The 15516-nt window shown below is 33.0% G+C and overlaps 1 protein-coding gene across 3 annotated transcripts; it reads right to left on the bottom strand.

Annotated features, from left to right (window-relative positions):
* Positions 1 to 1432: 1432 nt before the first annotated feature.
* On the bottom strand, positions 1433 to 7669 carry LOC131616756 (hydroxyproline O-arabinosyltransferase RDN2). Of its 3 annotated transcripts, none has more exons than XM_058888190.1 (9): positions 7452 to 7669; positions 5708 to 6110; positions 5380 to 5447; positions 5094 to 5295; positions 4674 to 4771; positions 4502 to 4571; positions 4322 to 4393; positions 4045 to 4158; positions 1433 to 1740 (listed from the first exon to the last, which is right to left on the bottom strand). In XM_058888190.1, the coding sequence occupies exons 2-9, from the start codon at positions 6101 to 6103 to the stop codon at positions 1678 to 1680; spliced, it is 1083 nt and encodes a 360-aa protein (XP_058744173.1). In that variant the 5' UTR covers positions 6104 to 6110; positions 7452 to 7669; the 3' UTR covers positions 1433 to 1677. The 3 variants fall into 3 exon arrangements, with proteins under 3 accessions (XP_058744173.1, XP_058744171.1, XP_058744172.1); XM_058888188.1 differs by having other exon boundaries at positions 5708 to 6186; positions 7452 to 7668; XM_058888189.1 differs by lacking the exon at positions 7452 to 7669 and adding an exon at positions 7286 to 7430 and having other exon boundaries at positions 5708 to 6186.
* Between the last annotated feature and the right edge of the window lie 7847 nt (positions 7670 to 15516).

Genomic DNA, 15516 nt, shown 5'->3' with positions numbered 1-15516 from the left:
ACAATTTAAAATATATATTGATATTTTTTATTTTCTATTTAGTATTGAGATGTTAAAATTCATTAAAATTGAAAATTCAAAAGAGAATTATTTTAATTTTGAATGATCATTTAAACATAATGATAAAACTGATATAGATAGATTAGATTTACTTATAGAACTACAAGTTTTAAAAGAAATAATAAAAGTAGAAAATGATACTACAATTGATATACTTAATTATATAAAGAAACTTAATTCTTTTCCAAATGCGTATATTGCTTATAGAATAATCTTAATCATTTCTATAACGGTTGCGTATGTCGAGAATTTTTTTTCAAAATTAAAGTTAATAAAATCTTATTTAAGATCAACAATGTCTCAACAAAGATTAAATGAATTGACTTTATTATCGATTGAAAAAAAAAACCAAATAAAATCGATCACAATAATTTAATAAATGATTTTACATCTCAAAAAACTTGTAAGATAAAATTTTAAATAAAAATTATATTTAACTTAAAAGCCTCATTTTAAGATCCACTTCGGGTCTTATGTGTTGGACGGACACTGAGGCTATGTTTGGGAGTTTGGAGGGGAGGACTTTAGAAAATAGGAAGAATTTGGTGAAAAGAATAAAAAGAGTTTGGGTACGAGGATTTTGGAGGGTTTGATTTTATTCTTAACATAAAAAACCCCATAAAATGGAGGAACTCAAAATTTATATTGAAGGGGAGTTTTGAAGGGCTTATATAAATTTTCCAAATATCTTTTATGTTGTTATACTATTTTGAAAATTAAAAATTTTGTAATGATAATGACTCTTTTATCATTCTAAACAAAACCATTTTTTCAAAAAATGTCAAATATTTTTTTATATTTTTTTAAAAATTCGTTTTCGGAAGTCTTCCCCTTCCCTTCCCTTCAAACTCCCAAACATAACCTGGGTGTACTGAGGTGAATTCTACTTTCTTTTTCATCTCTATTGTTTAAGTGTTGTAGCATCTTCCTATCAAATGGAATTCTATCATTTTTTAAGAGATGGATTTTGAAGTTATGCTGAATGTGGTAGGGCCACCAAATGCATGTATATGATATCTCCGTCCCTTGGTGGAAAACATGTTAAAGATGATTCATACTTTCAACAAAGACAACTAGTGTTGATCATCTAGTGAAGCTGCTACACCTCCATGTAAAATTTTCCGGGGCTTTACTGATAACATGACTAAGGGAGCTCTAATACAGATCAGTCTGATTTAGTGAATCAACATTTACTTATAATATTTACTTCATATGTTATATGGTTTTGTGACATTTTGGACATCATAACATGAATAATAATGGATCAAACAAAACCAGAGCCATCAACTACATAAAACTATCAAACCAGAATCTAAATCATCAAAAAGCGACCGACTATATACTCATTTTTAAATACTACTTCAATCCAAAATTACTCGAAGAAATTATTCGGTATCGTTGTCTCATTCAAGAATATCACCACGAAAACAAAGTATAATCCTTCGTTTAAATTATCATCTAATTAGAGGTGTATAGTGAGGTATTGTGGTGCAAATTTTTCTATGGTTCTATGACTAAACAAGGAAGAAAAATATAAACTATTATCTCCATGTCTACACTCTTTTAGAACTATCAAAACATGCATTTTGAATATCATGAATGAATAAATAAAAATATTTACAATGTATCCCAATTGGGGATGTTTGCAGTAGCTTCATTCACCATCTTTACCAGAGTCACCTGGAAATTTTATAACAAGAAAAAACAAAGGTTATTTGATAATGCATTATATCATGCTTTTGCTACTAATTATAAAAGATCGATCTTAATATTAACCATTATATTTATTTATAGTATAAAAATCTCAACCGTTGATGAAGTTAATAAAAATACATACCAAATATGAATGTGTTTAAATATCAACATTTTGTTACCACAAAAATATCTACAGTTAAATTCTCTAATCAATGGTTGAGATGTTTTACCATACAGAATAAAATATTGCATAGCACTTAAAGGTTTGTTTTATAGTATTATTCTAGACATTATGTGCAAATCAAAAGGACCCTGTAAAAGACTCATTAGGGAAAAAAGTCAGTATCGTAAGAATGAGTTTGGCCTAAAATAAGAACTTATCATGGTACCAAAGATTATTGATTCGGGCCACTCATCAAGCTCAATAATGATGGTGTGAGGAAGTGTATTGGAAGAATTAGAAAAAACAAGTCTATTAAAATTTATATAGAGTGGCCCCCTCGCACATTTACAAGCCAGTTTTGTATGAATAAGTTAGATCAAATATAAAACCTAAAACTAACACACTTCTTTCTGCTGGGATAAAGCTTAGGGGAAAATACCCTAATGACACAAGGTATCAATATCAAGCTTAGTTAAAAATAATGGACAGGATGAAACAGAGCGACACTAAGAAGAAAGGGCTGAAAATGACAAGAATTAAAAGGAGAAAGATGTATGAAGAACACTTAAAATTGAAGGCTTTGGTGGTTAAAGCAACAAAGTATGAAAGTAAGAACAAAGAGAAAGGTTTATATTACTTCAACCCAAAGCTGCAGCCTGAAAGAGATCTCTCAAGGAAACAGTGCTATAATTTGACAGCGAAGTACAATATAAATGACAATATTAACAATCATTTTTTGCTATCATGTGAGATCAGTTAAATGGATAAAAAATACCATAATATACTGTCATGAATAAATTTAACGACAGATCATTGGACTTCTAATCCTTTGGACACGGCCCCTCTACAAAATAATGCAATGTGCAGTGGCTGTGGGGGATGTAAGTCCGCTTCTTTTTGGACACTTCTATGAGTGCTCTCCCCACACATGTTGAAACCACTTATGATGAAACTTCACCATCTCTTTCACAATAGGTGTCATTCCAACTTTCCTTCTAATGCTTTCATACCTGTTCCTATCATGTCTTGTGTGACCACAGATCCATCATACATTCTTATTATTATCTTTATTAAACTAAGTTTACTTATTGCCTCTTTATCACTCAACATATACTCAGAGTAGTAGTCAATAGCAGCCAATGGCGGCGCTATCCTGCTATAGTGGAGTCATTACCCCCTAAATTTAAAACGTTTTAAGGGTAATTTTGAGTTTTTCAATCAAATTTGAGTTGAGACTCAACCCTATCCTTCCTTCACCGACGTTTCTGCACTTCAGCCGATCCAAAAAAAATGACAGGTTCCTCCCTCACCTCTCTCTGCACTTCATATGTTTATAATTATTATTCATGTAATTTGTTCAAAAACTATCAAAAGGCGGACATCCCGCTATACACTATCCCATTTTTGAGGTCGGCTGCTCCGCATTGCTATCCATAATTGACTACTCTGCATTTACTCTTGCGTATGATAGGAAGTTATTTATTTGTGGTAAAATTTCCTTTATGCTTGAATAATACTTTTCTATCACAAATTACGTTAGAAGCATTCTTTGATTTCATTCACCTTTCTCAAATATAGTGTTTTACATCTCACTCAATCTCTCTGTCTTAAACTATGAAATTTATAATATGATTTGTTCTTCAATTATATGTACTCCATTTTACTAATTATACTTAACTGAAAGTGGGGGCTTAACTAGCTAATTGTTAAAACAAACAGATGATTTTTGTAGAGCAGACCACGTTTGCAAAAGGCAAGGTCTTAGGGTCAGTTAGATAACACGGAGACAGCATATGCAGAAAAGCATCAGACAAACCCTTGAGTAGTTGAGTGACAACAGAACTTTTATCATGTGCGATGTATGATGGTTAATACCTAAGAAGCACAGACACGACACACTGGTAATAATTTGAAAAAAATAAATAAATTGAACGTAATTTCATGTGTCGGTTTCAGACACCGTAAACATCTTTGTTCAAAGGTGTCAGTTTATAATATTTCTAAGGATTAATTTTATATTACTTATTAATAATGACTATTATGATTACTAATGATTATTATGATTACGATTATTATCATCCAAATAAGATGAATTTTGTAAATAAACTAGCAAGCTGTAGACATACCACACTTTCAGGAACACCTGGAGGGGGTAAGGGCAAGTTTCTTGGTGGAGGTCTTTCTAGATGTGACCTTTTGTCAAATCTCCACTCGCCAATTTTACCGTAAGTCAATTCGCCCTGAGTATTATGAAACAGTATTAAGAGGAGTACCATAAGAGACACATAATCAAGATCAAGAAGCTTTCAGGAGTTCAGTGTTGGGTTCATTAAGGATGCGAATTTATAAGGAATATTCAAAGACCTTAATTTTGCAGTTCAAACATTAGGAGAAATAATGTACCTTTAGATTGTAGTCACACCCATAAGTATAATGAATAATGTACTTATTGTAAGTTTCAAGATCCCACGGTGGCTGAAAAGTAACATACAAGAAAAGTAAAATCAGAATTGGATATGCATAACAATATAAACTAAATATAACATCAAAAGCTATATCTATACAATGTTATATATTTCAAACCTGTAGCATGAAGTCTTTCCGTAGAATATGTTTCACGTCGTGCAGGGCAGATGCGACAGCATAAGCATACCTTGGTTCCAGAATTCAGAACACCACGTCAGCATCAAAATATCAATAAAATTTCAAGAAATAAAGAATCAGCAGCATTTGTCTGTTAATTGGCAAGCCATACATTTCTAGCACCCATCCAAACTCTTTATCGGTCTCTGGATCCTCTTTCATCTTCAATGAAATATTCATCCATGTGGGAGCAATTTTTGAAATCAAATCCTGAGAAAAAAAAGTGCACCCCTCACTAGGTGAGCAAAAAGTATTTACTCGCTCGGTCCTATCGAACCAGCGTATTCACAAGGTTCTATGTACAGTGAAATAGAAATCTATATTGAATGTATTGGCATTAAGATCTTTCAACTTAACATGCTATGAGTCATTGGCACATATACAGAAAACACCAGACACGTCAATTATACGGACGCATCGACACCTAAAATTAGTAACCCAGAACAATATTAAGGACAGTGGATGTATATTCAACCATCGAGAACAGGTATTGATTCAATTCAATTAAATAGAAGTTTCTGCGAGATTCTACCTTTCTGATAATTACAGGAGAATTGCCAATCGGATCAATATTTGTAACGGGTCCCTTTTCCTCGGGGTAATACTTCCTTACAATTTTTTCATTCTGCTGCGGCTTAATATAAAAAAATGGAAAAGCAGCCGGATGTGCTCCATATGCCAGATTGGGAAGAGGGCGTACAAATACGTGATCAGGTTCTGCCATTAAAATATATCTGCATCAAAAGCACAGAAACTAAGTCAACTTATATTATTGTCAAACAAATATAAAGTAGATCACTTAGGATAAGAGATCTAACTCTTCCTCAATTTTAGTCTTTTGCAGCCACTGAACAAAAGCCCATGGTCTATTCAGAACGATGTATCCCTGCAAAAAATAAGCAATGTGTCCGAAAATATATAAATTGTATTCACGGCTGAAAAAACAAAAATCCAAACAGGTCATAAGCTATTTTGATAAACTCTCCCAAATAGTTTCACATCAGTAGAGAAACTCATATAAGCTAATCCAAACAGGTCATAGTTTCAGCAACTGCAATACTATTTACTGAATATGCTAGAAAACAATACAGAAATAACTATAAGACATATAAGAGTATAACTGAAAGTTATAGTAACCAGCCTCACCCGGTCAAGACCTTTCGGAAGAGGATCAACAACAACAGTAGGAATTTCATCCATCAAGTTGTCAGCCTTTCCAGAATGCAAAATTCTAGTGAATCCTCCCATCTCTGACCCGGGTAAATTCCTTTGTTTTTTATACCAGTAATACATGATGCGACATTGCCATTTGCTGTACACAGCATCGGTAGCCGTTAGGGCAATATGAAACGGTACTTTAGTTGTTTTCCGATTCTTCACATGTTCAGGCATCTCGATAATGGGGTCAAAAAACAATCCACCATCCTCGGCAGATACACTTTCTAACGATCCGTAGTGGATTATCATTGTGACCAAATTATATGTAGCAAAGGAAGAACCAAGAACCAAACATATTACAAGTAATGGTGAAGCTCGTCCCATGGTCTTCCTATCACAGATAGATATCAAAATATCATGTGCTTGAACCTTCCTCGGTTCTCAATAGAACAAACAAACACTCAGATCTGTGAAAAAACAAAATTTCTCATTTCAATAGAAGAACTGATAAATATTCTTCTGTGCACCCAATAACCAAAACTAAAAGAAGTTAAACATCAAATCAAAGTGGACAATAAGAAAAAGATATTAGTTTTGAGACACTCTCAGTGTAAACCTTTTTACACCGTTAACCAATCACAAATTGCCTTTTGTATGAGGTAGATCTGTAGATATGATTAAAGTCAAATTGTTTTAGTGATCTATCGATTGTGATTGTGATTGACTAACTATAAGAAATTCACATGGTTAGTTAGTCCATTCGAATCACATCCTAAGCAGTGTTGTCGATGGCTGATGGCGATACCAGCTGCTTTGCAGCGCCGTTATAGCGGATTATGGCGGAAAAACACGCCATACCAGCCGCTTTGCGGTGCTGTTATAGAGGATTATGGCGGAAAAACACACAACATCGACAATATTTACCATTGCGGCAAACCCAAAAAACATGTATATCCTCCATAGCAGCAATGGCGCCGTCATTTGATAACACTGATCCTAAGAAAAATAGAATCAATTTCCAATGGCTAGACTATATAACTCAGCCACAGATTTTGAAATGAATCCATCAATTGAATTGTGCCAAGATGCAATAATATTAACAATTATTCTACATTATGATCCTAATCAACTATCTCATCAAATTAATTACCTATAAAAAGTCAACCATTCTTAGCACAACTAACATAAACAATAAAATAAATTCATGATTCCTAAAATCGAAAAGATGGATAAAAATAGAGAGAAGAAGAACCAAACATAACACACACATAAACTAGTGAAGTAGATAAAAAAAAAAAAACCAAACTTTAAGATAAGAATCTTAATGAAACCGTGAAAATGAAGAAAGTACATAACTTGGTAAACACTACAAAAAGGAAAACATTTTATTAACATAATCATTATACATAGAAATTAACAAACAAAAACACATGAGAAAAAGATTCTCTATTTTGTCACAAATCGTGATTCCCATTTCCTTCAATTCCCATACACTATCAAAAAACTGAAACAACACGGCAATAGCAAAGAATGCACGATGAATTCAAGGTGAGTAGATCAAATTACAGTAAGAAGCAACAATGGAGGCTGCGAATAAACTAGGTCAACGCTAAATTGGGAGAAGTGAGAGAGTAATATGAAGAAAAAATGGTGTGAAGGAAAAGACAAAAGACGAGTCAGAATGGAGATGAGGATGCAAAGTCAAAGAAATAGTTAGAGAGAGAAAGAGAACCGTTGGTTGTGATGGATCGGAGAGACGGCGAGTGTAGTGAGAGAGAGTTGTAATGCGGTTGTTTCTCCGACGGCGATGACGACGGAGGTGACACGGCGGCGAGATCTTTTAACTTAATTATACTATTCCGCTAAGATGATTCAGTTATGGTGTAGGAGTATTAGTGTGTTACATTAGGATCTAATTCATAGTAAAAAAGATTAGTCTAATTCCGAGAAATTACCACTTTCTAAAATATTTTATTGTTATATTTATTATATTAGCGTTGGTCCCTCTATTTTAGGAAGTTTTAGTGAAATACTATTTTCATTCTTATCTATTATTACTATTATTATGAAATTCATTTTTGCACTAAATATGGCCCGGTCCATCTTTGGACCATTTTTTGAGGGATCTATATACATTAATCCATAGATATTAAATATTACATGATGTATTTTGATTTAATTTGTTTCATATAATTACTCTTATCAATTGATTATTGGAATTAATTTATAATTAATATTTATTTATATGTATATTTACATGTAATTGATACTAATAATATAATTATTTATAACTATTTAAAAACTTAATATAGTTAGTTTAATAAAGAATTATTTTTGTATTTAAATTTCAATTTTGAAAGCAACAACAAATTTCAATACTCCACTATTTTTACACCGATTCACATCTTCTTCCATTAATTTCAATAACTCTCTTTTTTTTTTTTCCAATCATGTAACTAAACTATTTGGTGGTGTGATGAGGTCTCTCCTCTGTGCCTCAATTTTACATTTGGATTGTCCCGCTATTTCTCCGGCTTTTCGTCGGTACTTTTCGGTGGCAGTTGGTCATTAGTGGTTGTCTCCCGTTCAACACTTCTTCTTGTCTGGGTTGGTCGGTTTTGTGTCTTTTCTGCTCCGGTTTGGTTCCGGCGAAGATCACCTAAAGTGGGATGGCAACCAGCTGCTTCAGATCTGGAGTTGTGCGTTCTCTTCGGTGGTTGCTCCGAATTTTTGCAAGTTTGTGTTTTTGGTGTTGAGTTGGTATCTTGAGGTTTTGATTATCTAATTGGCTCCAGATCTGTTGAGATCTGCATGTTCCAAAATTGTAGGTATATCTCTTTGCGCCGACACTATATTAATATTTGCATCAATCTTTAGGATTGATGCGAGATTGGTTTCATATCTATATCATTCATTTTGATGTTGGATTGTTGGACTCGAAAGAGTCAGTTTGCTTGTAGGTTTTTTCCAAAGATTATTGGTTCGTGAATCAGGTCGTGCTTACGGTTGGTTCATACACCACTTTGAAAAGTGAATGCTCACACTTGACTCTTTCTTTTGTTATTTGGTTTCGCTCCCGTAAGCAGGTTCACTAGATAGTATTGGTTGTAAGTGCGCTTTTACTTTAGTTTTTTATAAACCACTTTTGTTGTTTCTCATCTATTTGTATACCCTTTCGGGCTGATTTCGTGGTTTGACTGAGTTTGGTTTATGTTCCCTCAGTCCTTTGTAATTTTTATTTTATTTTATATATATTTGGCTTATTAAAAAACATCTTCTTCCATTATGATTTTAGTACAAATATAGTCCATTAATAACGAGTGAGGTATCAATTAACAATGCTAACATGGATTTTTTTCTTTTTTAAATTACATATATATCACATTATTACTATAAATTATAACGATAGATCCAAACAATAAATATTGTATCCAACATTTACATACATTAAAACGACCATTAAATTTGTGTTTCACGTTTTAATCAGTCCTATAGCACAAGCACCTCTATCTCTTCGTCTCCCCTCTTTTCATCTCTTCTATCTCCACTTTCTTCTCAAATTCTTCTCATTAAATCAATCTCTTATTCAGATCAATGGATTATTTAGCATATAACCTGAACCAACCACAACAACAACAACATCAATCTTATTACGAATACGAATACGGGAACCGTGATTTAGTTTTAAGACAAGGAAGTTGTGAATCGAAGATTGCATCGTTTAGGGTTTTGAAAACAATAGCTGATGACAATGAATCAAAGCTTCTAATAACGGAGAAAAAAGATTTATTATCTCAATTGTTGTGAGATCTAATCACCAACAACCGCCGCTGCCACACTCTGTCTCTTCTTCCACGGTTGTCTTCTCCCAAACGGATGTGACGCCTCCGTCATCCTCTCCTCAACCCCTTCAACAAAGCCGAATGTGAAAACGACATCAACCTGTTACTCCTAGGCGACGCTTTCGACTTCATTATACGCATCAAAACCGCCATCATGGTTTTCAAAATCTTCCTAAAGATTTAGGGGTTTTGAAATCGAATCACGGCTTGTTTAGTGACCCATTAACGAAACTGTTTGTTAAAAATTTATTGCGGGTGAAGATAGATTCTTTAAGGTTTTTGATAGATCAATGCAAAATTTTAGTCTTTTGGGTGTGGAAACTGGTATGAGAGGTGAGATCGGAAAAAATATGATCAAATTAATTGATTTTTGTTCTTGTTTTTGTGATGGTTTGTTCTGGATTCTTGTCGTTCCATCTTCTTAAATGATCCAGTCACAATGCTTTACGATGTTCTCTTTCCATATCTAGATGTTAACTTTGTACACTAATTACACTCAGAATTTTCTAATACACTGGTTATTTCAATTTTGTTTGCAAATTTTTAGAACGAATTTAGATATTTGTGTTTTATGAGTATGAATAATATGATTTATGCTATTTTGTGATTATTGTTGAAAATTATAAAACTTTTAAATTTTAGACTTTTCTCATTTATTGTTTGGGTTGTATTTGAAGGTAAAATAATGGTGAAGCATTTGTGTATTTGGTAAAAAATGGAGAAATTTAAATAGATAGAAGAATAGATATGGAAGAAGGAGATAGAAAAATTGAAAAAAGTGAATTTGGGTAATTATTTAAATATAAAAAAAATCCATGTCAACACCATTAATGACACCTCATTCACAATAATACCACATATTTATTTTTGGAACGGAATTTAAAAAAAAAAGGTAAAACGTTAGGTAATCTAAAGTATTGACTTGTAGCAAAATAATCTTAAAGGACCAACCTCGTACCATAAATTAATCTAAATGACCCTTGGTATAATTATGTTTACTCATAAATATGGGAAAACAATATTTTTAGGAAAGAGATTTAAAACTATGTGTTGATGACTTCTTACTTCTTAGCCCATTTTATCTTTTGCATTATTTTTTACATTTGAACTTATTATTTTGTTTATTATTTTGTTAAAGAATTTTATTTATATTGTACTTTGTATATAATAAGTTGATAGTTTTGCATAATAACAAAATCTATCTCTGTGATTTTCGATATTGTCCCTCAAAAACTAAATTGATGGATCAAATTTCGTATTATAAATTTATGGAAAACCCATTTTTATTATGACCCCAGTGTGATCTCTAGTTTAGAAATGATTTTGTTTGATGAAAAGGTGAGTAATCTATTTTCTAGTACATATTATGTATTATTTAATATATTATTAGTGAGCTAAATTATTATATTTTCATTTGAACATCAATCTTTTTTGAAAATTAAACAAATGTTAGTTATGGGTAACAGTGATGTTAATTATCGTCAAAACAAATGTTTTCCTTAATATATAAAGGATGTGTTATTAATTAATACATTTTTATTAGACCAAATTATTATATTTTCATCTCTTCAATGTTGTTTTTCAATAATCAAAGATCCAAGCATTAATGAAATTGACATTGTTCAGTGCTTTTGAGTATAATCTTAAAGAGGACTCCTACTATATTATTTATAATATTTTGGTTAGATTGAACAATTCTTAGTTTATTATGATAAATCATAAGTTCAAGATTAACCTCGTAAAAACCATCGGTTGTACTAAGATTGGAGAAGTTCCATTCATTCTTAAAAAAAAAATAACTTTGTTACATTTTCTCAAATTGTGTCTAACCTTGACCAAGCACACGTCATAGGTTAATGATGCTTAAATTTATTTGCAAGTATTCATTTTAAGTTTTGCACAATATTTAATATTTCACTATAATAATTTCTTATAATCTTTTATCAGATGTGATTGGACATGTGATTAAAAAGTTTGACATGAAGGAGACAACGAGAAATGACATTGGAGTCAAACTTTTAGATATTGTATTGGAAGATTTGGAATAAGTTTTTAAATTATCAATTTGTTTGTCTGATGTTGTTACTATGACTTTGTGGGTTGTTATATATTGTTTGACTAATATTTTTTTTTTTGTGAGATTTTGGATCGAACTCTAAAGACCTCTTGATTCTTGCTTTCGTATTGTTCAATATAAGTTTTTTCTCGATGATTGCATAATTTTATTTGTTGTTAGCTTAATTGTTGAGTTCACCCATTGTTTTTGTTATTCATCTACCGATGAATTGTGTGCTAGGTGTGATTCATTTTGAACTTTATATTATTTTCCTCCTATCATTGTAGTTTGGTGGTAAGTATTTACTTTGCTTGTGCGATTTTATTTTGAACCATGCATTTGTTTTCCGTTTTCAAAACTTGTTGATTCGTGATTCTTTGATTTTTTTTCTTTTTGTTTCTTTCGGTTGTTTGACTTTGTTTGAGGACAAACAATGTTTTAAGTTAGGGAGAGTTTGATAAGTGTCAAATTGTAGTTACTTTTATATATAGTTTTGCGGCACTTATCGTCTCTTTTTCCTCAACTTGTACGTGAATGCGTACGTTTTCGTTATATTTGTACATATTACGCATTCTTCGAGTTTTCAATTCATTTATGTACCGTTTTATAGTTTTTCATTCATTTTGTAGGTATTCATTCATTTTGTAGGCTAACCCATTTTAACCCAAACTCATTAACACGAGAAATTGTTAAACAATAATTCGGTAGCACTAATTCCTGTGAAGACGATATGATAAAACTAAATAAATACTTACTTTTTGATGCCGATTTACCGCGTCAACAACCAGTCAGTAAGATGTCAAATCATTATGTCTGATATCTCTGAACACTTGCTAATCCAGCTCTACTTTAACCTGTAAAGGATCTCCCCCTTAATAGAAGCAACTGATCAACAACACACCAGAGAGAAAATTTCTCTCCCCCGAAGTCAGTGGTTAGTGGTTAGTGTAAAAACACACACAATATTACTCCCCCTTTTTAGCCATAATAGGACAAAGCAAGGTTTGTAAGTAACCAAAAAGAAACCACATACATCCATTAGCATATTAGATAATGCTAAACAGTTCATGAGCAAGCAGTACTGAAATTCCTGGATCAAATGGATACCCTTGATGGTAGCACGATATCTGAATCCTCACTGAAGCACCACTAGTCTCGTTAGGAAGGAGACTCTGACTTGATTTCTTCTTCACTACTTGACTGCTGCCCAGCCAGTAATTGCTATAACTCTTCACATCCATTTGGAAGAGCTTGAACTTCAAGATACATGCTATGAAGGATAGAAAAACACTTAGAAAGGGGGGGTTTGAATAAGTGTAATAAAAAAAACTTGAACGATAAAAACAATATGCACAGTTATTTTTATCCTGGTTCGTTGTTAACTAAACTACTCCAGTCCACCCCCGCGGAGTGATTTACCTCACCTGAGGATTTAATCCACTAATCGCAACAGATTACAATGGTTTTCCACTTAGCCCACGACTAAGTCTTCTAGAGTATCCTGATCACAACCTGATCACTCCAGGAACAAATGCTTAGACACAAGCTAAGACTTTCTTAGAGTATCCTGACCACCACGTGATCACTCTAATTACAACTGCTTAGACACAAGCTAAGACTTCCTAGAGTATCCTGATCAACACTTGATCACTCTAATTACAACTGCTTAGACACAAGCTAAGACTTCCTAGAGTATCCTGATCAACACTTGATCACTCTAGTTACTTACAAATTAATGTAATCAAATAAGAGTTTTACAAATGCTTCTTAAAAAGCTATAATCACAACAGTGATATTTCTCTTAACGTTTAAGCTTAATCTCACTAATATATTACAACAGCAATGTAGTGAGCTTTGATGAAGATGAATTTTCTGAGCTTTGAATTTGAACAGCGTTTCAGCAAGTTAATATGGTTCAGAGTTGTTAAAACTCGCTTCTCATCAGAACTTCATATTTATAGGCGTTTGAGAAGATGACTGTTGAGCGCATTTAATGCTTTGCGTATTCCGTACAGCTTTGCATTTAATGTTTCACGCTTTTGTCAACTACCTCGAGCCTTGTTCACGCTGTGTCTACTGACGTTGCCTTTAATAGCTTCCAACGTTCCTTTTGTCAGTCAGCGTAGCCTGCCACTTGTACTTTCTTCTGATCTGATGTTTGAATATAATATTTGAATATCATCAGAGTCAAACAGCTTGGTGCAAAGCATCTTCTTGTCTTCTGACCTTGAAGTGCTTCTGAGCGTGATACCATCAGAACTTCAGTGCTTCTGCTTCTGATCTCAAGTTCTTCTGATGCTTCCATAGACCCATGTTCTGATTCTGCCTTGACCATCTTCTGATGTCTTGCCAGACCATGTTCTGATGTTGCATGCTGAACCTTCTGAGACAAAGCTTCTGAGCGCTGATTTGTGCATACTCTTTATATATATTTCCTGAAAGGGAAATTGCAACGTATTAGAGTACCACATTATCTCACACAAAATTCATATCCTTGTTATCATCAAAACTAATAATATTGATCAGAACAAATCTTGTTCTAACAATCTCCCCCTTTTTGATGATGACAAAAACATATATAAATGATATGAATTTGCGATCAGAAAGAGCAGACGGCTAAAGACAAATTACACAGCTATAGCATAAGCATGTGAATATGTCTCCCCCTGAGATTAACAATCTCCCCCTGAGATGAATAATCTCCCCCTGAAATAAATACTCGAAGAACTTTAATAATAAAAGACTTCCCTGATTATTTCGGTAGAGACGACCACATAAGCTTTTGTCTTCTGATAATTCATAGCTTCTGACTTCTGCTTCCATTGGACAGCTTCAGAACTTGAATTTCTTTAGATCCCTAGAACACTCACAGCTTCTGATTCCTGCTTCCATTTAGGACAGCTTCAGAACTTGAATTTCTTTGATCTTCAGAACATTCACAACTTCTGATTCCTGCTTCCATTTAGGACAGCTTCAGAACTTGAATTTCTTTGATCTTCAGAACATTCACAGCTTCTGATTCATGCTTCCATTTTAGGACAGCTTCAGAACTTGAGTTTTCTGGATCTTTAGAACATTCACAGCTTCTGATTTCTGCTTCCCTCGGATAGCTTCAGAGCTTTGAATTTCTTCTTACATCACTTCATGCTAGATTGTATCAGAACATTGTTGAATGTACCAGAGCATCATCAGAGCATCTCTACATCCTGAATGTTACAAAACTAAACTAAACGACAAAAGTCAGCATGAATGAGTTAGAACATAAAATGTGTATCAGGACACAAAATATGTATCAGAGCCATATAAGCCATATAGAATATATCAGATCCAATAGACAATGTATTAGAGCAAATAGACAATGATTTGGATCATATTCTATTATCAGAATTTCTGATCATTCTTCTTTCTTGCTTCTGATTCTGAAGCTTCATAGCACTCAGCTTGCTTCAAGAATCCAAGAGCTTGATTCATATTGTTGCTTCCTATGTTGATCTTGAATCTTTGATTCCTGCAACAACACAACTTAAAAACATAGAACTTTGCAAGTTCTGTTAGTAAAGCAACTGATTAAATCAAATCATTTATCACATATTTCTCCCCCTTTTTGTCATATCATCAAAAAACGGAAAAGATTCAGATACAAACAAAAAGAAACACACGGAGAAAAAAAGGATGATTTCATTGAAGTTCAAACAGCAGGTACAGAAGTACACGCAGAGAAAGAAGACAAGATGCACAAAAACAGATGCAGCAAAAGCAAAAACAAAACAACACAGACTCAATCTAAGACGACCCTAGCCTTGACAAGATCTTGGCCAGCATCTCTTGAACCCCATTGTTGTATCCTTCTTGCCTCTCCATGAAAGCTCTAAACTCATCTTGTTTCTTCTGAATATCTT

This window comes from Vicia villosa, linkage group LG7 (assembly GCF_029867415.1).
Source record: "Vicia villosa cultivar HV-30 ecotype Madison, WI linkage group LG7, Vvil1.0, whole genome shotgun sequence".
Taxonomy (NCBI): Eukaryota; Viridiplantae; Streptophyta; class Magnoliopsida; order Fabales; family Fabaceae; genus Vicia; species Vicia villosa.
Note: the sequence above shows the minus strand (reverse complement) of the source record. Positions and strands in the feature narration are given on the sequence as shown.

What these genes read in the sequence shown, in the direction of transcription:
- LOC131616756 (XM_058888190.1), bottom strand. Translation starts at nt 6,103, where the DNA reads ATGGGACGAGCTTCACCATTACTTGTAATATGTTTGGTTCTTGGTTCT. An exon ending in TTCCGAAAGGTCTTGACCGG is followed by an intron (nt 5,448 to 5,707) that starts GTGAGGCTGGTT and finishes TATTTTTTGCAG; the next exon opens with GGATACATCGTTCTGAATAG. An exon ending in AAGACTAAAATTGAGGAAGA is followed by an intron (nt 5,296 to 5,379) that starts GTTAGATCTCTT and finishes CTTTTGATGCAG; the next exon opens with ATATATTTTAATGGCAGAAC.